At 48.1% G+C, this 23,668-nt stretch overlaps 1 protein-coding gene across 1 annotated transcript in view; it reads left to right on the plus strand.

Moving 5' to 3' along the window:
- LOC138288591 (uncharacterized) overlaps window positions 1-23,668 on the plus strand; it is a 300,606-nt gene that overhangs the window by 238,846 nt on the left and 38,092 nt on the right. Inside the window, exon 11 of the mRNA XM_069230091.1 lies at window positions 9,596-9,734. Within this exon, the coding sequence (XP_069086192.1) occupies window positions 9,596-9,734 (139 nt within the window). The remainder of the gene's footprint in view (window positions 1-9,595; window positions 9,735-23,668) is intronic.

A 23,668-nucleotide genomic window follows, 5' to 3' on the forward strand; every position in this document is an offset into this window, starting at 1 on the left:
CTCCCTTCTACACATTCCACTTACCTTGGTGGGGGTCCTCTATTTGCATTCCATTTTTTTAGTATATGGTTTGGGCTCCTCCCAGGGTCCCTCTTGCTATTGCACTGTTTTATAATGCTTTTTATGCCTATTTCTGATTACTAGTGTACATATTTAGTGTGTTACTTACCTCCTATTAGATGGTTGCCTCTCTAGTACTTTCTGGTAATTGTGTCACTAAAATAAAGTACCTTTATTTTTGAAACTGAGTGCTTTTCTTTAATGTGCTGTGTGACTACAGTGATGTTGCATGAGCTTTGCATGTCTCCTAAATAAGCCGTGGCTGCTTATCCATAGCTACCTCTAGAGAGCCTGGCTTCTAGACACTGCCTCCACTACACTGATAGGGGATACCTGGAATAAGGTGTAAGTACCTTAGGTACCCACCACACACCGGGCCAGCTTCCTACACTGGAGTATAATCTCTTATTAGCAAAACTGCTATTGGGGGAGCATTAAATATCACTGACTTATCACTCACTGGTGCATCACACCCCTGGCACCTTCCCAACATTATGCACAGCCTGGGAGAAAGACATTGATCGCTCAAAGGCGATGCCTGGGTAGAGGCTAGAACATCCCTGATGCAGGTAGCAATAGCCACACAACTTCACCTTGTTCAGTTAAATTATCTCCATTGAACACACCTTAGGAGACACAGACTTTACATGATGGGTCTGATCGCCTCAACTCATTGCTTGCATTCCACTGTACAAAATCGAGACTTCCTCCACACTACTGTGGGATGCCTGAAATTACACTCATACTGGGACTGGTTGCTATCCTGACTAAAACACATTTTAAATCATTATTTTTCCCGAGACCCCAAATTTACCCTTCTTCATAACACTATTGACCTTTCTCTGAAGCGCTATGGCTCGACATTACTTTGGTTGGGACTAGTAGTGGCTAAAATATACATAGTGTGACAATAGAAACTGTATAATCCACCATCACGTGCAGAATGGAAAGGGGGACTAGAGTGGTGCATGATTACGGAACAACCAATCCACGAAGCTCGAGGATGCCCCAAAAAAGATGTGAAATGACGGGGCACACGGGCGACCTACAGGGACATCACAAACAATAGGACTAACGTATCTGGGTCACTGCTAGACAAAGACATCTGGGCATATGACTGAGGGCTACGAACTACCACTATTCCAACTATTTATATGTATTGTTTGGAGTTAGAGGGTTCAGGACCTAAGGAACACAGTGCCATTGCTCTACTGTTAATGTTATGGTTCATTATACATGCTGCAAAAATCAATAAAATGCCTCATAAAAAGAACAGTAGGACTCCCTAGCAGATTGGTGCCAAAGATGCAAAAGCCAAGAAGCAATTGTAACTCAACTGTAACATGTTAGAAATGGGTACTCTAGTTGGCAGTTGGTTTGCAACCTGCCCAAGAAGGGACCCTCACTCTAGTCAGGATAAGGGAGATACCCACTCAGAAAAACCCTTGCTCTCACCCCCTTGGTAGCTTGGCACGAGCAGTAAGGCTTACCTCAGAGGCAATGTGTAAAGCATTTGCACACAACACACAGTAATAAGTGAAAACACTACAAAAGGACACCACACCAGTTTTAGAAAAATAGCCAATATTTATCTATATAAAACAAGACCAAATACGATACAAATCGAACATACAGTAAAAAAAATATGAATTCTGCAAAATTTACTCAAAAATGCAGTTTCTTGAAGTCGATAGCTCCACCTGGGGCTATCACGGCATCGTGATCAGCAAAACCAACAGTTCAGGCCGGCCGCAGAATTGCGGGCCAGCTACGGTGTTGAGAAGACCTGCAAACAGTACCTTGGATTTGCAGGGCGTCATGATCCTCACGGTGAGCTACGGACAGCGGTGTCACGGTGTCGGTTCCAGAGTCCGTGCAGGAGTCGTCGGGCCCTTGAAGTCACATGCACTGCAGTTCGAACTCCAGGCTTATGAAGTTGGGTGCGCCGGTGTGGATGGCGTCGGGGCTGCGGTGTGATGCGGGACGATGCGACGTGCGGTGCCCACAAGTCACAGTGCAGGCAGCGGCTCAGTGACTGCATCCAGTGGCACTGGTGAGACGAGGGCTGCGCTGTCAAGCAGGGCGGTGCAACATGCAGTGTCCACAGATCACGGTGCAGGCAGCGGCAGCATCGTTGCTTAAGCGCTGTCGTCAGTAGGTCCAAGCCAGTGGTGTGGGACGGGACGGTGCTTCGTGACCGTCACAAGCGGTGTCCACAGGCAACGGTGCAGGCAGTATGCCTGGTGACGACACAGGTGTTGATTGTGCTAGTGCCAGTGTCAGAAGGAGCGGCGTCATCGGGGAGAAGGCAAGGCAGGAGTGCGGGGCCCACAGGTCGTGGTGCGAGCAGCAGCTTGGTGAAGTAGTCCGATGGCGGCATCGGGGAGACCAGTGATGAAGGTCGAGGAAACTGAAGTGTTTGTTGTCCCTGAGACTTCCAACAGGAGGCAAGCTCTACTCCAAGCCCTCAGAGAATTTTCTCAAGCAGAACACACAGCAAAGCTCACCCTATGCACTCTTTTCAGGCAGAAGCAGCAACTGCAGGCCAGTCCAGCAAAGCAACACAGCAAAGGGACAATACTCCTCCTTCAGTTCTTTAGCTCTTCTCCTGGGCAGAGGTTCCTCTTGCTTCCAGGAAGATTCTAAAAGTCTGGGGTTTTGGGTCTTTTTCTTATACCCAGTTCTGCCTTTGAAGTTGGCAAACTTCAAAGCAAAGTCTCAAGTGTTTGCAAGATCCTTCCTTGTCCAGGCCAGGCCCCAGACACTCACCATGGGGTCGGAGACGGCACTGTGTGAGGGCAGGCACAGTCCTTTCAGGTGTGAGTGACCACTCCTCCCCTCCAGCATAGATGGCTCATCAAGATATGCAGGCTACACCCCAGCCCCTTTGTGTCACTGTCTAGAGGAGAGGTGTGAACAGCCCAACTGTCAAACTGACCCAGACGGGGAATCCACAAACAGGCAGAGAATGGATTAAGCCAGAAAATGCCTACTTTCTAAAAGTGGCATTTTCAAACTAACAATCTAAAAACCAACTTCACTAAAAGATGTATTTTTAAATTGTGAGCTCAGAGACCCTAAACTCCACATTTTTATCTGATCTCAAAGAGAATCTGCGCTTTAAGGATATTTAAAGGCAGCCCTCATGTTAACATATGAGAGAGATAGGTCATGCACAGTGAAAACCGAATTCGACAGTATTTCACTGTTAGGACATATAAAACACCCTAGTATATGTCCTACCTTAAACATACACTGCACCCTACCCCTGGGGCTACCTAGGGCTTAACTTAGGGGTGCCTTACATGTAGTAAAAGGGAATGTTGAGGCTTGGCAAGTGGTTACACTTGCCAAGTCGAATTGGCAGTTTAAAACTGCAGACACTGCAATGGGAGGTCTGAGTTATGTTTACAGGGCTACTAATGTGGGTGGCACAACCAGTTGCTGCAGGCCCACTAGTAGCATTTGATTCACAGGCCCTGGGCACCTCTAGGGCACGTTACTAGGGACTTATTTGTAAATGAAATATGCCAAATATGGATAAACCAATTCACAGTACAATTTATTTGGGGAGCACTTGCACTTTAGCACTGATTAGCAGTGGTAAAGTGTGCAGAGACAATAAACCAGCAAAAACAGAGTCCAAAACCAGGAGGTCAGAAGGCAAAAAGACAGGGGAGACAAGCTAAAAAGTTGCCAAGTCTAACGTAACATTTGCTGGACTTATCAATGCATTCCATGACACAGATTACTCTCCGTCACCACTGTTTGTGCACGATTTTGCTAGCCTCCCAAAGCATATAGCATTTCAGAAATATTGGCAAAAACATTGACCATCACCCAATTTGCAATGGTCCTCCTCTCGTAGGCAAACTGATAGATAGGACTGCTGTGTATTCAATGATCGGAATTCATAGGACAAAATAGTCTTCTCTCTTACAAGATTAGCCCTTGGCTGGAGCATGAAATGTGCACCGTTTCCATCATCAAGACTGCAATGGACTCAAATGAAGTAGCAGCATTTCTGCTATTGGGCAGGTTTGCCAACTTTGGTATGGTACATCATCCTAAATTGCCCCCAAGAACCGATACCACAGGAATACATAGAACCATCCTTCACTAGACTGTCTTCTTCCTCTCTTGGAGGCCCCTCAGACTGACCCTGCCTCCTTTGTCCTCAGCTTTTGTTCTTAGTACCAAATGTTTTACATGATTCCCCCATCACTACCTCCTTTTTAGCATCAAATATGGCCTACTACTGGAGCTCAGCCCTTAATTCAGCATCAACTGTTACAGTTAGACTGATTACATGCAACTTGCACTAAAACGAGAACCTATCTAACCCTGATTTCTTTGCCTTCAGCCAATGTGTCCTATATGCTGCCCATTGGAATCTAGTAAATGACCTCAGGATCAATACTTTAACTCTGACACTAGCCATAGGTAATTTGGCGATCTTCTACCCATCCACCATCTGGCCTAAATACCTTGCCCAAATAATTGCAGGTGTTAAACTTCTCTCTGACTTCTAAAGTTAATCAAGTTGCAAGTGGTTCCTTTTACTTGCAAACATCAAGCTTTCCGTTATGGAGATTTCTCACAATGGCTTATTTCACCATCAACCTAGTACTTTTCCTCTTACACCGTGAAATGATATGCAGCCACTAGTATCCTGCTGTGCGTTTCAGAAGCTACAGAGAATTCCCGAATGCAGATACAAGACCTCTTCTTAACCTATAAGTTACAATTTGCATTTCACATCCTCTTCAGTCACTACAATAGCTCGCTGTGACTAGCCAGATCTCTTTCAAGCCATTCTGCTTTGATCCTCCTACTTTCCACAGTTGTGTGCCACTTCTTATTTCAGTGCACATTTTGTGCCTACCACTAAACTAAAACCTTTCCATCAAATTTGATTGTATTCAACACCAGCTCTTCATTCAAAAATCTTGCACCGGTAGAATTCCGTTCTCATTTCAAACAGTTAAGATATACAGCATTAAAGATCTTTCGCTTCCCACACACATTTAATTTTTAAATAAAAGGGTAAGTGTTAGTTTCCCTGACTCCATCTAACCACGTACTTTTCTTGACTTCATCCTCATATGCAGCACGCTGCTAATACATTTCTATACACCTCATACAGCACCTCTCATAGAAGTGTTGCTACACCCAGGCCCTGGTTCAACCAAGCACTCCAAAGGAAACCCAGCAACCGGATGCATACTGGAGAACTCTGCAACAATCAGGATTATGCTGCACTATATAAATGCTACAATATTGTATACTACAACACAGGCTGCCAAATATGTTTTTCATGGCCTATGTTTGCTGGAAAGCTGAAAGTAGATAACCAGTCAGTCTTGCAAAAACTATTTCTTGGATTTTGATGATATTGCTTAAGTGGTCCATGATAAAATGTAGGTGCCCTCACTGAAGATGATTGTAGTGACTTTGCAGATCATTCTCGAATTCAAAAATGAATGTTTGTTAGATCTGCTGATGAAATTGCTTTGTGATTTGAAAAGACATGACTAGAAGTGCCTGCTAATTAGATATACAATACAGAGAGGAGACAAACTTAAAAGACTGTCTTAATCATATCTGCAACTTGGCAACACCTAGTGGTATCAGCAGTTTCTCTCATTTCCATCACATAGAAAGGTATTCACAGTTTAAGTATTAATCACCACTTGCTCTCTGCAAGACCAGCTATGCATTTTTGATGTACATTAACTACAGAAGAGGACATCCGAGTAAGCCGAGCATTATTTACCGCCATGTTAATGTGATTCGACCAAGAAAGACGCATCTTCAGGAAGTCGGGGATATTAGTGACAACTGAAACACTGAAAAGTGCAGGCTGGTCAAGTTCCCTGGTTTGGCTGGGGTAGTACTAGTTTTTTAACCAATAGTCCTGGCAAATTACACTAAATTTAGCATATGTCTGGGATTTCAGAGAGTATTGACTAACCACATCGGCAAGCAAGTTTTCATGTTCCACTGTATAATTAAATAGCAGCCCCTAGCAGAAAGTAAGTTAATTAACTCAGACAACAGTTTGGCGAGCTCTGTCAAGTTATTTTGTGCCCCTTGGTTGTTGCCAAAATTAAGTCCTGCTAGGTTTCTAGAATCACCCAGTTTTGGTCTTCAAGCTCTAGTCACCATGGATAAACGGCATAGCCAGACCACACATAAAGAAGGAGGTAATCCCAAGGCCCGTCACATGAAAAAAGCTGAAACGTATGTAAAGCAAAGTTAAAGGAGAATTAAAAACCAAGTGAGCAGCACGTACCAATTGTAGTTGATCCCTATTAGAATGGCTAGGAGTACTTGAAGGAGGCTGAAGGAAGGGGCAATACTGTTTTTGGCTTTGCATTTCAAACCCTTCGCTGCCAGGACTTTTCCCCCTCAGGTGCCATGCATTTTTTTGGCTACTTGGGGCAGTTCGCACTTAGGCCTTCATAACCTTGCTACCCATGCCAAATCTGTGTACTTTTTTTTTCAACACCCTAGGGATTCTAGAGGTACCCAGAGTTTGTTGGTTCCCCTGGAGGAGACCAAGAAATTAGCCAAAATAAAACAAACATTTAATTTGTTTAAACAAAATGGGGAAAAAAGGTCCGCAGAAGAAACTTGTGTTTTTCCCCCTGAAAATGGCATCAACAAAGGGTTTGCGGTGCTAAAATCACCATCTTCCCAGCTTTCACGAACAGCCAGACTTGAATCAGAAAAATACAATTTTCAGCACAATTTTGGCATTTTACTGGGACATGTCCCATTTTTTACTATTTGTTGTGCTTTCAGCCTCCTAGTTAGTGACAGAAATGGGTATGAAGCCAATGCTGGATCCTGGACAGCTAAACATTTCTGAAAGGTAGACAAAATTCTGAATTCAGCAAGGGGTCATTTGTGTGGATCCTTCAAGGTTTTCCTACAGAAAGTAACAGCTAAAATAAAGATATTGAAATTGAGGTGAAAAAAATGCCATTTATGTCCACGTTTTCTTCTATAACTTTTTCCAGATATGGCAGATTTTTGAAAGCAATATACCATTAAATCTGCTGGATTCTTCTGCAAGAACCCTAGGTATCCACAGCCAATAAAGGAGATGCACCTTGCAATGGGTTTTCATGTATACCGGGTACACAGCAATTAATTTGGTGAAGTATAAAGAGTGAAAAATAGGTATCAAGGAAACCTTTCTATTTCCAAAATGGGCACAAGATAAGGTGTTGAGAAGCAGTGGGTATTTGCACATCTCTGAATTCCGGGGTCCCCATACTAGCATGTGAATTACAGGGCATTTCTCAAATAGTCGTCTTTTTTTACACACTGTCTTACATTTCGAAGAAAAAAATGTAGCAAAAGACAAGGGGCAATAACACTTGTTCTTCTATTCTGTGTTCCCCAAGTCTACCGATAAAAATGGTACCGCACTTCGGTGGGTAGGCCTAATGCCCACGACAGGAAACACAACATGGACACTTCACATTTTTCCATTGAAATCTGACGTGTTTTTAGAAAGTGCCTAGCTGTGGATTTTGGCCTCTAGCTCAGCCTGCACCTAGGGAAACCCACCAAACCTGTGCATTTTTTTTTTCTTCAAACTAGACACCTAGGGGAATCCAGGATGGGGTGACTTGTAGGGCTCACACCAGGTTCTGTTACCCAAAACCCTTTGCAAACCTCAAAATTTGCCAAAAAACACTTTCCTCATATTTTATTGACAGAAAGGTATGGAATCTGAGAGGAGCCACACATTTCCTCCCACCCAGTATTCCCCCAAGTCTCCTGATACAAATGGTACCTCACTTGCATTCGTAGGCCTAGTGCCTGTGACACAAAACGACCCAAAACGAAACATGGACACATCAAATTTTTACATCGACAACTGATGTGTTTTTTGGAAAGTGCCTAGCTGTGTATTTTGGTCTCTAGCTCAGTCGGCACTTCGGAAAACCTACTAAACCTGTGCACTTTTTAAAACTAGACCCCTAGGGGAACCCAGGATGGGGTAACTTGTGGTGCTCTCACCAGGTTCTGTTGCCCAGAATCCTTTGCAAACCTCAAAATTTGGCAAAAGAAAAAAACTTTTCCCTCACATTTTGGTGACAGAAAGTTCTGGAATCTGAGAGGAGCCACAAATTTCCTTCCACCCAGCATTTCTTCAACTGTCCCGATAAAAATGATATCTCACTTGTGTGGGTAGGCCTAGTGCTCGCAACAGGAAATGCCCGCAAACACTGCTTGGACACATAAGAATTATCAAATGTTTGGTCCTGGGCTCAGCAGCCATCTAGGGAAACCTACCAAACCCAGACATTTCTGAAAACTAGACACCCGAGGGAGTCCAGGGAGGTGTGACATGCGTGGATCCCCCAGTGTTTTCTTACCCAGGATCCTTAGCAAACCTCAAAATTTGCTTAAAAATCAAATTTTTCCCACATTTCAGTATTGGATCACAGCACTGGCACATATTTCCTACCACCCAACATTCCCCTCAGTCTCCTGATAAAAAATGATACCTCACTTGTGTAGGCAGGCCAAGTGCCTGTGACAGGGAAGAGCCACGTCGAAATTGAGGGTGAACCTAACGGGTCCAAAAGGGCAGTTTGAAAAAAAAATGTTTTGCCTGACAAGTGGTCCAGACTTTTTAACTGCATATATGCGACAATGCTGAGTGGTATGAATTTTGTGGATTCCTGCAGATTCCGGAAGGTTCCATCACAAAAATGTGGGGAAAAGTGTGATTTCAAGCAAAGTTGGAGGTTTGCAGGGCAGAAATGGCCTAAAATAAATTCCCCCGGCACCCTGGCAGGGGAGCAACCCTTGCCTTAGGTTGCTCCTCCCGTGTGAAATTGGCGCAATTTTGTTTCCCTGATCCCTTTACAATCGGGCTGCAGAACTGCTCAGACAGACATGAAAGGAAAGACCTTTCCTTTCCTTTCCTGTCTCTCTCCTCGCCCCTCCCCCCGAATCAGAAGAAAAATGCTCAGCTTCCAGCACGACGGAGCAGCCTCTGATGAGGTCAGCGCGTCACTGGGTGGGGAGAGGGGTTGTGATAGAAAGGGGAAGCGTTTCCCCTTCCATCCCTGCTCATGCCCATGGGAGGGGGGTGGGAGACCCACATGGAGAGCGCTAGCGCTCACCCCGTGTGACGGGTGCACCCAAGCGCCATGGCGGAAGATGTAACTAGCTCGTCCCAGACACCGAGGGGTTAAGGGTGTTGGAGTGTGCTACCAATCCAATCCCCCCCCCCAGTCCCAAAGGTTTTGCAGAGTGCTACCAAACAGCAATAGATACACTGAGTAAAAATCAAAGTTTAACCTTATGCCAGTTGAAGACTAGGTTTAACACTCTATTGAAGAAGTGATGGATATTTTATTCTATGAATTGTACAATGAAGTTGGTTAAAAACAGCAAGACACAAGAACCTTTTCTGATCACTTAGCTAACCTTTAGAAACCATTTGTATGATTTTGTAACAGTCCTAATTTGAACAGGTTTTGTTTTCCTTTTTTCTTTCACAAAGGAGTGTCACAATTCAGAAGGTTCGCGCCCTGAACTTTTGAGGGTTAATGCCATGGCTGTGAATTCTATGATTTCTGCTGTGCCTATTACAATGAGGCCAAGTTCTACCCTTACTGATTTTGGCGGTCGTCTCTCCTCATGTAAGTACTTTTGGTGGTATTTATTTGCAATCCAACCCATCTTTCAATCTTCAAAAGTTTAAATAGATATCCTCCAGAAATTTTAAATCTGTGTTTGAACACTTCACAGGGTGCATCCAGAACTCAACACATTTTATAGAATGCTTTTGCTCAGTCTTTAGATAACGTCTCTAAGAGGATGCACACAAATCACAATAGCATGCTTTATTCAAGAAGTGATAAAGCATCAAAAAGGAGAAAAGAAATACCTTTGGAATACAATCCTATAACGTCTACAAATTTTAAAAACAACCATTAAGCTGTGTGCAAAAGATAGTGAATGTTTCCTAAAAGTATTTCAAAGTAAATATTGTTGTGGAGTGACGCTAAAATATCAGTACAATCTACACTTGTCATCAATAATGGCATTGTGTTATAAACAATAATAATAATAATAACGTGACAACATCACAAAGATCACTCAATCACATTAAAGGACATAACACTAAAGAACAATACACAATGAGACACAACAACAAACCACAAATAATGACACAGCATAGAGCACAACAGAAGACAACTCACTGCAGTACCCAAGGCAATGTGACATGAGAAATAACATCAGATTCATACATAATTAAAGGATAATACACAGTATCACACATGACGAGTGCATAAAGTATATAGAATGAAGTAGAAAAATGCAGCGTTAAACAATTACCTCCAAAATAGTCACAAAATGATTTCCTAAATTGCAAGCATATCTAAGCAACAATACACATAAGCTAGTACATTAAGACATGTTAAATGAATCTGGATAAATTAAGACACGTTAAATGAAATGGGATAACATAATTAATAACAAATTAGATAAAAGTTCTGAATATTACATCGTAACCACATTATAAAAAATGACATGCCATGACATATTGAGTATGAGTTAATATTACATTGGCTTACTAACAACACCATTTCATTGTATTTTAGAATTAGGTGTATGGTTTAATAAATGCTTTTGATTTTCACTGGTTAGATGTACCACTTAATGCGTTGTTTTTTTCTTTTTCTTTAATTTGAAGACTCACAGACTTATGTGAATGTATTTGTATGTTGATGGCTTACTTACTACAATATGACTTCTTAAAAATAAAATTTAAATAAAGCATGCTTGCTTGTGCAAATGGGCATCCAGCTATAATATTCATTCTCCAGTACTCTTAAGTTGATAGATGTCCTTGGTAAATTTTTGTACCATTAAATACTTTTCTGAAAAACTGTACACAGTGTACTTAGCATCTACAAATGAAAATGCTGAGAAGGCAGCACTCAGTGTTCAGAAGGTATAGTCCGTACTTCCCATACAGCCTCAGGAGGGAGATGTAGCTAAAAATCAGTAGATTCGGAAGCAAGGCTTCTGGCAGCCCGTGCTGGGATCCTGACAACACCTTGGAAGTATACAGCTCCTATATTTGAAAAATGATGGTGTAATATTCACTGATCAGACTAATTTTTTCAGCCTGGTGTGAAAAGTACTATTTTTTTAATCTTCAAAGGAACAACCTGTTTCCCTGTGGATAAATCACTTCTCGTCCATCCCACAAAGTTTGGGGGTGTTCTGTTCCTCTTTCAGCACTGCAATGAGAGTTACGTTCAGCTCACTAAATCGCCAAATGTTTCTATGGTGGCAAAAGAGACCAGAGAGGATTTTATGAACTGCTTCAAACATGCGTTTTGGGGAAGAAGGGCGCCGCACTGCCTTATTGTGCGTAAAAGGCTGCTTTATTGGAAACAGGTGCACTTACAACCATAAGATACCCTTGGCCTAAACACCTCACAAAACTAACACCTCACTATACATAGTTATCCTATCGTACCTCCCCCTCCCCTTCCCCATACCCTTCTCTTACCACATCTCCTCTTATTACCCCTTACATTGTACTGATTTTTTTGCTGATAACCATTGTCATGTTAATAGTCTCCTGCTGCATCCTACCCCTTGAACGTGCCAATCCCCCCAAAACCCTTCATTTCTACCTATTCTTGTCTGAGTTGTCCTGCTGCCGTCCAGTTCTTTCCCACCTGTCAATGCCTTGTCGGTTCTGCCGTCCCCCCCCGTTCTCATAGTCCTGTGCACTGTCTCAGTTCCCGCCACCAGAAAAAGGAGCTCCCTCCTTTTTCTGCCCCCCCCCCCCCCCTTTAATAGTCAGGCGCATCCGCCAACCGACCTCATTCTTACCTTTCACCCAACAAGGCTTTTAGGACCGCCTTTACCTGGAGCAGGTACAACTCCATGCCCATGAAGGACAGGTGCACTCCGTCCCCCCTAAAAAATTCCCTATCCTCAAAACGAAGATCCTCGTGCTCCAAAACTGAAATACCATAAGTCCCGCAAAACACCTTCATCTCTTTATTGATCTTCCGCCTGGCCCTCTCGATAGCCCCCGGTTTCCGCGCCCCTCTCCCAATCCTAAGCGGCACAAAGGCTGTCCATATCAAATGCCACCGTACCATTGCCTCCGAATCTCCTACAAGTCCGCCTTCATGGCCTTGATCACATCCAACCCCATCTTCCCCACTAAGTCATTCTCACCTAAGTGTAGTAATAAAACATCAGGACAGGAGCTGCGCCCCTTTTCCGCCTGCAATGTCCCCAACAACTGCTCTCACTGCATTCCCCCTTTTCCCACCCATCAAACTCTATATCTCTCCTTATCCAAACCCAAGTTAATCCCAATGGCTGTTTTCCCTGCTTGTCTGTGGGCCCACGTGACAAAAGAATGTCCGACGAGCCATATGGAGAGGAATTGCGTCTCTGGACCAGACACCAAACCTGCAGAAGGAGAATAAGATGTTAATGTTTATTCCGCCTCTCCAAAACCCCCACGTCTGACATAACGCTTATAAGCATCTGACCTCCACCACCCTATCCGCATTATCCGTCCGGAACCGCAGCCCCGCAATTCGGCCTCTGTCGCCATGCCTATGCGAAATGAGTGCGTGCCAAAGCGAGATGCATCCTGCCCTACATACGCCAGACTCGCTTGAAGCACTGCTAACAGCTGCCGAGCAGTTACCTTTGCCCCGTTGTTATGTTGGAATACCTCTTCACCCATGTGCCCCTCCTGTTGAAGTGCCTTACCCAACCTTAACGGGCATATTGCAGACACAGGATACTTGGCCAGCACCACATGCACTCCCAACCCTTCCTGATCCGTCTTAGAACTCTTAAGTCTCAGAATTACCGCCAACCCCCGAAAAACCACATTAACCCATTGCAACCCCGGCTTGGTCCCGGACCCCAGAAGCTCCGACACCCTGAATGCCCCGAAAAACATCCAAGACGTTAGCGTCTTGAAGAGTAGACTTTCCATGGAATCATAACATACAGCCCCCAGACTGTTCGTGACATCCTTCAACAGTCCCAATGACATGGGCTGTCTCCCTGTGCCTCTCGTCCCCTCCTCTTTTGCCCCACCCATCTATAATCCACTGACCCAATTCGCCAGCGGATGGGGCATACCCCCAGAAGAATTTTCCCCAAAAGGCAATACCCGCAAATTTTTCTGCGATGGTAATACGCGACTGGCGGCTCTCCACCATTGCCATAATAAAACGCAACACATCCTCCACTCTTCCTTTCTCATCTGGGTGCCACCTTGCCCCTGATTGCCTAAACTCCTGCCAAGCCCGAACATAAGCCTGCCAACTAGAGGGAGCCAGAGAATTCAACACCGACCTGAACATCCTCTCTCTCCCACTGACCATAAGGCTACTGGCATCCGCGTCCTGGACAAGGGCTCGCCCGCAACGAGCCCATGAAATTGCTCCCACTGTGAACGAGACAAAGCATCAGCGATGTCTTTGTTCACTCCTGGTACATGCCTTGCCCTAAATTGGATATCGTGGCGCAAGCAGTGTAACACAAAAACACGCAGCAGTTGCAGCACCTGCGGATCGCGTGCCGATTGCCTCTTCACTACTTGGACCACCGCTAAATTGTCAACTCTAAAGAGTACTTTCTGATGCTCTAGTAATTGTCTCCATATGACCACCGCGACTACCAACGGGAACAATTCCAAGAAGGCTATGCTCCTCCCCTCTCTGGTCCACGACACAGGACAAGATTCAGCGCAAAACTTCCACTGCCAATACAAGCCAAAACCCGACGCCCCCACCGCATCCGAAAAAATCTGCACGTCACAGTCAAGTGTCTGCCATGACCGTAAGGGAATCCCGTTGAACTGCTCTAAAAAGATGAACCACATCCGCAAGCCCTCCTTCACTCCCACCCGTAGTCGAACATGATGGTGCGGTAAATGTCTCCCCGCCAACGAAAGTGCCAAACATCTACAAAAAGTCTGTCCCGCTCTCACCATTCGACAAGCAAAATTCAGATGCCCCAGCAACACCTGAACCTCTGTCACAGTGACTTTGTTTTTCCTCACCATGTCCGTAATTGCGATAATCATGGTCCTCTTTTTAAACTAATGGCAACTTAGCCACCATCAAATTTGTATCTAACTCAATCCCTAAAAAGGTCAGTGCTGTGGATGGTCCTACCGCCTTTTCGGGGGCCAGAGGCACACCCAGGCCCCCCATAATGTCCTGGAGCTGCCGGAGGATGACCGCACAATGGTCTGATTCCATCGGAGCCACAAAAAAGAAGTCGTCCAGATAATGCGTCACCGCTGTATGTCCTGTGGCGCAGCAAAATATCCACTGCAAGCAAGTACTGAAACGCTCAAATAACGAGCAGGAAATAGAACAACCCATGGGCAACGCTTTGTCGACATACCATCGACCCTGAAACGGAATGCCTAGCAACTCAAAATCATCAGGATGCACCGGTAGGAAGCGAAAAGCAGATTGTATGTCCGTCTTAGCCATCAAGGCCTTCTCCCCAAACACCTCCACCATGTCAATCGTGACGTCCACCGATGCATACGATACCTTGGTCGCGCCTCCGGAATGAAGTCATTGACCGATACCCCCTCCGGCCAAGAGAGGTGGTGAATGAGCCGAAACTGGCCCACTTCCTTTTTGGGGACAACTCCAATAGGAGAAACAATGAGATTATCTAATGGCCAATCTACAAAAGGGCCCTCCATCCTACCTTCTGCTATTTCCTTGTCAAGCTTCTGTTGAACAATTGCCTCCCGTCCCATTATTGGTTTGAGGTTATCCGCCCACCGACGCACTCGCGGACCCGTGTACTTTAGCTGAAAAACCCAAAAAAAACACTTGCGCTGCTTCCCTGTCATCATACCGTTCCAGCCAAAATCGCAAACTGTCCAGCCTAACCGGCGTACAAGCTTTTTCCCAGCGCACCCTGTCCACCTCTGTATCTTTTGGCACCCTGGTTCCCTGAACTAGTACCACCAGAGGCTGTGCCATGGCCTGATCCTGATGTCCCAGAATTCCCAGAAGAGTAACAGTGAATGACTGCATGTTTTCCAGCACAGTGTGAGCATTCATGCCGGAATTTGCAGTATTCTCGGGTGCACAAACCCTTGTTGTAGTCCCAGCACGCCCCAGACTTGACAGTCCCTGACCCACTTGCTCCAGTCATGGCTTTTGCTGTTGTTCCTGCCCCACCCTAGGTGGGGCGGTCCAGAAAGGGCCGATATGTAATGGGCAATCCACTAGCCGTGAAGAAAGGTTTTCCAAATTTTGCAGGACCCATAGTATGCTGCCATAAGTCCGCGTCAATTTCCCCCATAGTACTGAGTCATCCACTGCCAACCGTGCCCGGAATTCCTCATCGTACTGAACCCAGGCGTATCCCCCATAATTAAGCTGCGCTTTCCTTATCACATCCATGTATTTCAAGAGCGCTACTGCCCTCTCTGGGAAACGCTCGCAATAAACACTGGCGTAAATTAAAAAGACCGCCGTCCAATTTTCAGTAGTAACCGGGGACCTTTGGCAGCTTAGCCAGCTCATACTCCTCCTCTTTGGAACCTTCCATGGACTTCACTTCCCTATGTAGTACTTTCAACATCTCTACATATTTCCCGCGCCAAATCTTTTCTTTCGTGGCTAACATCAAATGGGAACCGGGTAGGGAAGCTTTTTTCCTTCCCCCCCCCCCTTCACAGTACCTGTCTCCACCTTTTTGTCTTCCTGTCCCCGCACAGGCGCTCCTTGCACCCCGCCTCTTCCGGCCCAACACCTACATCAGCCACATAAACTCCTTTATGCAGGTGCTCCTTGACCACATCTACTTTTGCCTCTACCGCCACCGAAACTGCCATGGCGGGCCTCTTACCTGTCATCAAGGACTGGGGCCACTCCTGGGCCACTCCTGAGCCACTCGCCTTGCCAGTTGAAGTCCGTCACCCGTCGCTGTTGCTGCCTGCAATGACTGAACAACAACATTAGACTCCCCCTCCCCCCGCACGCACCACCAGTTATCCTCCACCCTCTCCCTCAACTCCCCCTCCTCCATGCTATTCTCATCATAGTCAAGGTCCTCCATCTGTGCCAAACTCTCCGCAGGAAGGGTGCCCCCCAGGTCCCCTTGCCTGTGCGTCGCTTGTCTTACCTCCGGGGAGCACCACCACCTTACCCCGTGAGGTTCCTGTACGCTCCAGTTGCGCCCGGTTAGGTTGCTGCTCCAAAGAGGCCGCTGCAGCAGGGGGCGCAATACCCACTCTGCTACACCCTCCCCATGGAACAACCATAACCTCGCCGACCTCTTCCTCTGACCTTTTCCTCACCGCCATCCAGCTAGCCGCTCGGGACCCCACCTTCTCTTCCTCCTGGGGTCTACGGGCCGCCCATGCCCGTCCCAGGTCCCGCTGTCCTATCTTGCTGCCCTGCCATGAAATGCGTGTGGATCCGGTTAAGCCTGAGTTGTCCATCATGTGCCCCCCATACCTGCCTGGGCCCTACACTCCCTTCCTCCCAATGCCCCTTCTGGAATGACCTCCCTACTTACCTGGGACTCTAGGCCCCTTGACCACCCATAAGTACGGCGAGGGGGGCGTACTTTCAAGGTAATACTGTCCTCCTCACCCTCATCCCCTTTGCCTTCATCACTCCAATCCCAAAGGAACTGGGTTCTGGAATCAGCCCCACCCATGCCTGCTCCTGCCTCCCCTATATCTTTAGAGCTGGTCCAAGATCCTCCTTCCTGCCATTCATTCTCCGAATCCAGCAATTGTGTCCCCTCCCCACCCCAGCCCCCTACATCCCCACCGGGGCTGCTACTGTGAAGAAACTGCCACTCCCCCGCCCCTTCCAACCGTCTTGACTCTACCCATCCCTCCCCCCGTACCACTCGTCCCTTCCTGTGGGCTCTCCGCGCCCTGGGAGGCCTGCTCTTCACCCTTTTTTGCCATCGCAAACACCCCAACGCATTGTGAGTCCCCGTCTCCCCTTGGCCACACCTCTGCTTTTTTGGGCACCGCGGGCCGAACTTGCACAGGGCGTTCGGCTATTCTCCTTCCACGCCCCTTCCCCCTGTCCCGAGCGCCCGAGCCCTCCCCTTTTGCCTAATACTCACCGCCTTCAATTTGACTGGCGCGTGGCGTGGAGGCGAACATGCCAAAACGGCTGCAGCCACTCCACTCTCTCCTCGCTGGCCGGAGGGCCCCAGCCGCCTCCGCACGCATTAAATCCATGCGGCCGGCCACCTGTAACAAGCAGAGCGCTTCCTGGATTTTCGCTTCTGCTGCCATGACTCCGCCCGGTAGGTCCAATATTTTCAGGCACCACTCCTCCCCTCCTAACCTTCGCTTACCAGGGCCCGCTACTCTACCTACGGGGAAAACCACCCAAGAGAGGTACGCAGAAGAAAGGTTTTTTTGTTTTTTGTTTTTAAGGAATTTAATGAAGTCTTTAAAGATATATATATATATTTATTTTTGTTTATTAAACATTTTGCAATACAGAAAAATACAACCAACAAACCTGCCAGTCATCATCATTAGTGTGTTACATACAGTATGCTATTAGGTGTCATACAGAAAGGAACATATAGCAATAATCATCATGTCCATATCAATAGGAATTACAAGCCACTAGACTGGATACAGGAGCTCAGAGGGCCACAACACTCTGCCTTAGTGCATAGAGAGGGCAGCCGTGGAGGAAGACAGGGGCTGCGATCTGGGTCATGCCAGTGTTACAGGCATTGCCTCCGTGATGAGAGGAAAAGAGTGCGATGTACCCCTATCACCACCCTCCTCCCAAGGATCATTCACTCAAAATATCTCCTTCTGATTCCCTGCTCTGATGTTCCCGAGCCCAACTCACAAACGGATCCCAGATGTCTCGGGCCTGGATGCAGCCGGCAGTAACTCCCAGAACGTGGTTAGCTGCGTGTGCCCATAAGTTACATCTGCCAGCCAGTCCCTCACCTCGGGCACCCTCCGTCTACCCCAGTGGATCGCCACCCGTCGCTTAGCAAACAGTAGAAGCAATGCATGCAGCTTGCGCGATGGTGGCGGAGTGTCTCTGACATATCCTAGTAGCCCAAGAAGAGGGGAAGGGACGTCCGAGCGGCCCACAATCTGGTTTACCAATACAAAAACCTGAGACCAATAACCCTCCAACCTCGGGGAGGACCATGCTATATGTAGAAAAGAGGCCGAGGCCGACCCACATCGCCAACATTCATCCGTCTCTCTAAGCCCCATTCTTTTCAGGCTGATGGGGGTTCTGTAGAACCTATGCAGGTATTTAAAATGTATTAAACGCAACTTGTAGTTTGGCGAAAGCTCAGTAAGCTGCCCACAGCAGAACTCCCACTGTTTCTCAGATCTCTCAGGTTGGAGCTCCTCGTTCCAATACAGCATAGATTTAGGCGCCACCCCCGGTGCCATGTTTTGCATATGGCAATAAATAAGAGTTACCAGCTTACGGGGAGACGGGGAGCCCACCACCGCCTCTAAAGCTGTAAAGACTGGCGGCGCGTCAGGGAACTCTCTGGATAGTGCCCGGCACGCCGCACGTAATTTATGGTACAAAAATAATTCGGAAAAAGGCACCGTACCCCCCTCCTCCAGCGCCGGGGGAGGCATGAACTTGCCATTGGGAAAGAGGTCCGCAAAGGTGCGAAGATGCAGCTTGTCGATTAGGTGACCGGCTATCTCATCAGCCACACAAGGCAGCATCGGGTTATGCAACAGAGGGAGCGATGGAGCATACAACAATGGGACCCCCGCCCTCCTGCGCAACTCCTCCCACACCCATTGCAGCGTCCCAGCTGTGTCTACATCCGCTCTAGGGTGCCGTGCCTTGGCGCATATCGCCACACCTAGTGGAAGGGGCACCACATCTCGTTCCACTGCCACGTGAGGCTGAAAAGGGACAGGGTGGGTCCAAAAATGCAGGAACTGAGCCTGAGCACATAGGGCATACAATTTCATATCTGGGGCACCCAGACCTCCCTGTCGAAGTGGTAGTGCCAGCGTGTCCCACGCTACCCTGGCCTGTCCACCTGCCCACACCAGCGCCACCAGGCAGGACCGCAGAGTGGCAAAGAAGTGCGACGTAAGCGGTATAGGTATATTGACGAATAAATAAAGGAATTTGGGTAGCACTATCATTTTTGTCAACGCAATCCGCCCAGTTAGCGACAGGGGCAGGGAAGCCCATAATTTCACTTTCTCGCTCAGCCACATCATAGCCTGCCAAAGTTAAGGCTCCAGATCTCCTGAAGGTTCCGGCTAATCCAAATCCCCAAATATTTGACTTCCTCCGCCTCCCAGCGCAGGGGGTATTCGGAGGACACCTCCGCAGTGCTGTCCGTGAGGGGAAAGATTACCGATTTAGACCAGTTGATGGAGATGCCCGCGAAGCCCTCAAATCGGACAAATTCCCGCAAGATGGGATCCAAGTTGTCCGCAGGATTGATAAGATAAAGGGTCACATCGTCCGCGTATAGTGATATTAGAAGGTTTCTAGAACTGAAGCCTATAACTCTTGCAGTATGATGTTGTCTAATCCTAGCTGCCAACGGCTCCATAGCTATGGCAAACAGCAGCGGGGAGAGAGGACACCCCTGCCTAGTACCACGCAAGACAGGGAGCGGTTCAGACACCAAGCCATTTACCCACACTCTGGCTGTAGGCAAAGTGTAAAGCAGGCGAATTTTCCTAAGCAGCAGCGCACTGAAACCCATCCTTTCCAATATATGGAATAAATAGGGCCATTCAAGAGTATCAAAGGCCTTAGTGGCATCTAAAAACACCACGGCAGCCCTGACCTCAGGGTGTAGGTAATGCAATGCGGCGAAGATCGTTCGCAGGTTGTGGGAGGTCGCTCTTCCCGGTATAAAACCGGATTGGTCTGGGAGTGCGATCATCGGCAACATTGGCTGCACCCGGTTCGCGAGCAGCTTGGCCAAGATTTTCACATCTACATTAATCAGAGATAAGGGCCAATAGGAGTTTAGATCGTCAGCAGGTTTATCCGGCTTCAGCAACGTGATAATCAGAGCCTCGCGCATGGTGGCAGGCAACACCCCCTTTTCTAAGGCCTCCTCGTACACTGCCAATAACCGGGGCGACAGCTCATCCACGTACGCCTTATAGAAAGCTGTTGTCAGACCATCAGGTCCCGGCGCCTTGTCAGGCGGCAAGCTCATGATAACTTGTGCCACCTCTCCGGCGTCTATCGGGAGGTCCATATATTCTCTGTGGTTATTGTTGAACCACACCAACGCAATGGAATCCAGGAAGGATGCAAGCCCCTCCGGACACTCATCCTGGGTGTTGGTATATAAACGAGAGTAAAACTCGGAGAATGCTCCTACAATGTCCTCCTTGTCATGAAGCAGCTCGCCAGCCGTCGTGCGCAGTTCATGAATATACGTCGCGGGACGCGGCGGCCTAATCATATTTGCCAGGACCTTCCCCGGTCTCCCACCCTCGCCGTACCGCCTCGCCTCCGCATATTTCCCTAGAAATTTAACCCCCCGCATCGCCTCCTTGTCGTACTCCAATAATTTGGTTTTCAGCAGCCCCGCCACCCCTGACTCTCCAGCCTCTAAGAAAGTGCGTTCGAGTCGTTTTATATCGGCTTCCAGCGCTACCAGGGTGCCCCGTATAGCCCTCAGTACACCCGCCTGTCGGGCTATACACTGGCCCCTGATGACGACCTTGAAGGCCTCCCAAAAAGTCGCCTCCGTGTCCACCGATCCCACATTGCGCTCAAAGTAGTCAGTGATATCAGTCCGTATCTCCTCTTTGAACGCATCATCAAGTAATGCATGAGGCGGAAGCCGCCACGAGAACGCCGGAAAAGGACCACCAGGGAGTAGTAACCTCAACATTCAGGGTGCATGGTCGGACAACGAGCGGGGCATGTGCTCTACCTGCGCCGTCCACAGTGCGACGTCCCGCGACACCAGCCAGAAGTCAAGACGGGACCACGCGCCGCTATAAGCCGATATACAGGTGCCCTCCCTCTGGTCCCCATGCCTACCCCGCCACACATCAACCAGCGCACCATCCAGCAGTATTTCCCGCAGCACGGAACTCACCAACGGATTCAATGTGCGAGCTACCCCCTTCCTATCTGCTTTGTCATCCAGTACTGCATTGAAATCACCTCCCCATACAATTGTATCGCATCCAGTGGCTTTCACTTGCCCCCAAAGCTTATGGAAGAAACCTGGGGAGTCAACATTAGGCCCATACACAGCCACGAATACCACCGAAACTCCGCACACAGTGCCCTGTACCAAAACATATCTACCCTCTGGGTCGCATTGAACAGTGCCCTCCCGCCAATCCAACCCGCGACGTATCAGTATCGCCACCCCCCGGGCATAGTTGGAATAGATAGCTGAATAAACGTGCCCCCATCTGGTGTGATGCAGTCTTTGGGCAGGGGCGGTGTTCAAATGAGTTTCCTGCAATAGGCAGACATCCACACAGTGCCGCACCAAATATGCATGTACCAACCTAGCCTTCCTGTGGTCGTTGAGCCCCTGAACATTCCAGGTAAGACAGTTCAAAGTTTTATCCACTCTGGGCATTCCCCACACACATTATGTAAAGTGCAGTAAGACATGTTGACAATGACCAGGCTGTACACTCAGGACACCACGCAGATAGCATACAATAAAAGTTGGCAGTAAACAACAAAACAAAAACCCCAACCAACCGCCCCCCACCCACTCCAACCCCCCAACCGGGTCGTAGAGTAGCCATCCCCATACTATCCCCAAAGCGACATTTAAATAAACAAGGGAACATTCCCGAGGGGGTGTGGCGATGCCGGCTACTCCCCTGTGTGAAACGGGGTGGCCGGAAGATCTGCAGGGGATCCTAGCCACTCAAAACCTAATAATTTAGATCTATCTACGATAGCAGATGTCAACGATTGAACACCGGGCATCACAAGTGCACTACCCCTTCTAGCGGATAGAAGTCCACAGACAAAAAGGAGCCATTCCCCTCAGGATATAGTAGATGGGACCCGCGTTTACTCATTGTCGCAGAGCCTGCTATCCGTTGCCTCCGCAGCATCCTTGGGTCATTGTACGGATTTGCGTCCCACATGTTTGGCGAACTTCATCGCCTCCTTGGCATCAGTGAATATGTGGGCAGACCCCTCAAAGGACACCTTTAACTTAGCCGGATAGAGGAGCGAGTACGGAATCTGCACCTGCAGAAGAAGTCGCTTTGCAGGCAGAAACTCCCGGCGGGCAGCCTGGACAGCCGGGGTGAAGTCAGGGTAGAAGGAGATGTTATTTCCCTTGTGCGTGATGGTACCTCTTTCCCTTGCCAGTTTAAGGATCAAATCTCGGTCTTGGTAGTTCAAGATTCTCGCAATTATGGGCCGGGGCGGCGCTCCAACAGGGGGCCTCTGACCCAGCGACCTATGCGCCCTCTCTACCGCAAATACCGCTGAGAGACTAGGGTCAAACAATTCGTGTAGGAGTTCAGTGACATAGGTTTACATTTTAGTTATGGCAGTGGTCTCCGGGACCCCCGTGACGCGTAGATTATTGCACCAGGACCGCGCTTCTAAGTCCTCATTCTTCGCACGGATTATTTCCAATAATTTGTCCATATGCAGGAGCTGGTCCTTTGTTTCCACTTGGAACTCATGAAACTCAGATTGGCTAGCCTCAAGCGTGTCCAACCTCGTCTCGTGCGTCGCCACCTGTGTTTTCACAGAGTCTAACTGACTGGTGAGGTTGTCCAGTTTAGTGTCAATATTGCGGAGACTAGAACGCATCTCAAGCATCAGCGTGCGTAAATCTTCGCCATGATCGTCAGCGGCCAGGTCGCGCCCCTCCGCCGCCTGGGGCCCCTGCTCCAACTCTCCCTGACGCGTGGAGCGCTTATGGTCAAAGTTCAGCTTCGGCTGCTTAGAATCATGTTTACCCATGGTGAAGAGAGACCCACCGGGTCCCGCCGTGAACCACCAGCAAAGGCCCCCAGCCTCCTCCACAACCGCGTTGCCGCTCCAGCCCAGGCCCGCCGTCAGCGCACGCCCCGGGCTTGAGTCACGGCTCACCCCCAAACGAGCTCCAGCAGGTGCTTCCGCCAGGTCCGCCCACAGGCTGTGCGGGTCCCGAGCTCCTCCAAGGCGATGGAAGGCAGGAATATCGTACCTCCGCTTATGCCTCACCACCACCTGTACGTTTTCTGCCGGTCTTGGCAGCTCAGGCTCACCCCGGTGTGAAGGATAATTGCAGGATTTCGGTCCGGCCGGCGGAGCTCACTCAGAGAGCGGCCATCGCGCTGCTCAGCAGGCCACGCCCCCAAGTCTTTAAAGATATTTAACAGAGATTATTCAAGAATTATGACACACCCGACTGCCTATCCAAACCAATTGACTACCACACACTACTACTACAGACCCAAAAAGCTATGCTCCGAACCTACCCAGGGCTTAACTAAAATGGCGACAGGGGCATAAAATGGCCCCTTTAAATAACTCCCGCCATAGCCCAAAAGCGCCCAAACGACGCCCTAGAGCTAAACCACTTC

Source organism: Pleurodeles waltl, chromosome 4_1 (genome assembly GCF_031143425.1).
Source record: "Pleurodeles waltl isolate 20211129_DDA chromosome 4_1, aPleWal1.hap1.20221129, whole genome shotgun sequence".
Lineage (NCBI taxonomy): Eukaryota > Metazoa > Chordata > Amphibia > Caudata > Salamandridae > Pleurodeles > Pleurodeles waltl.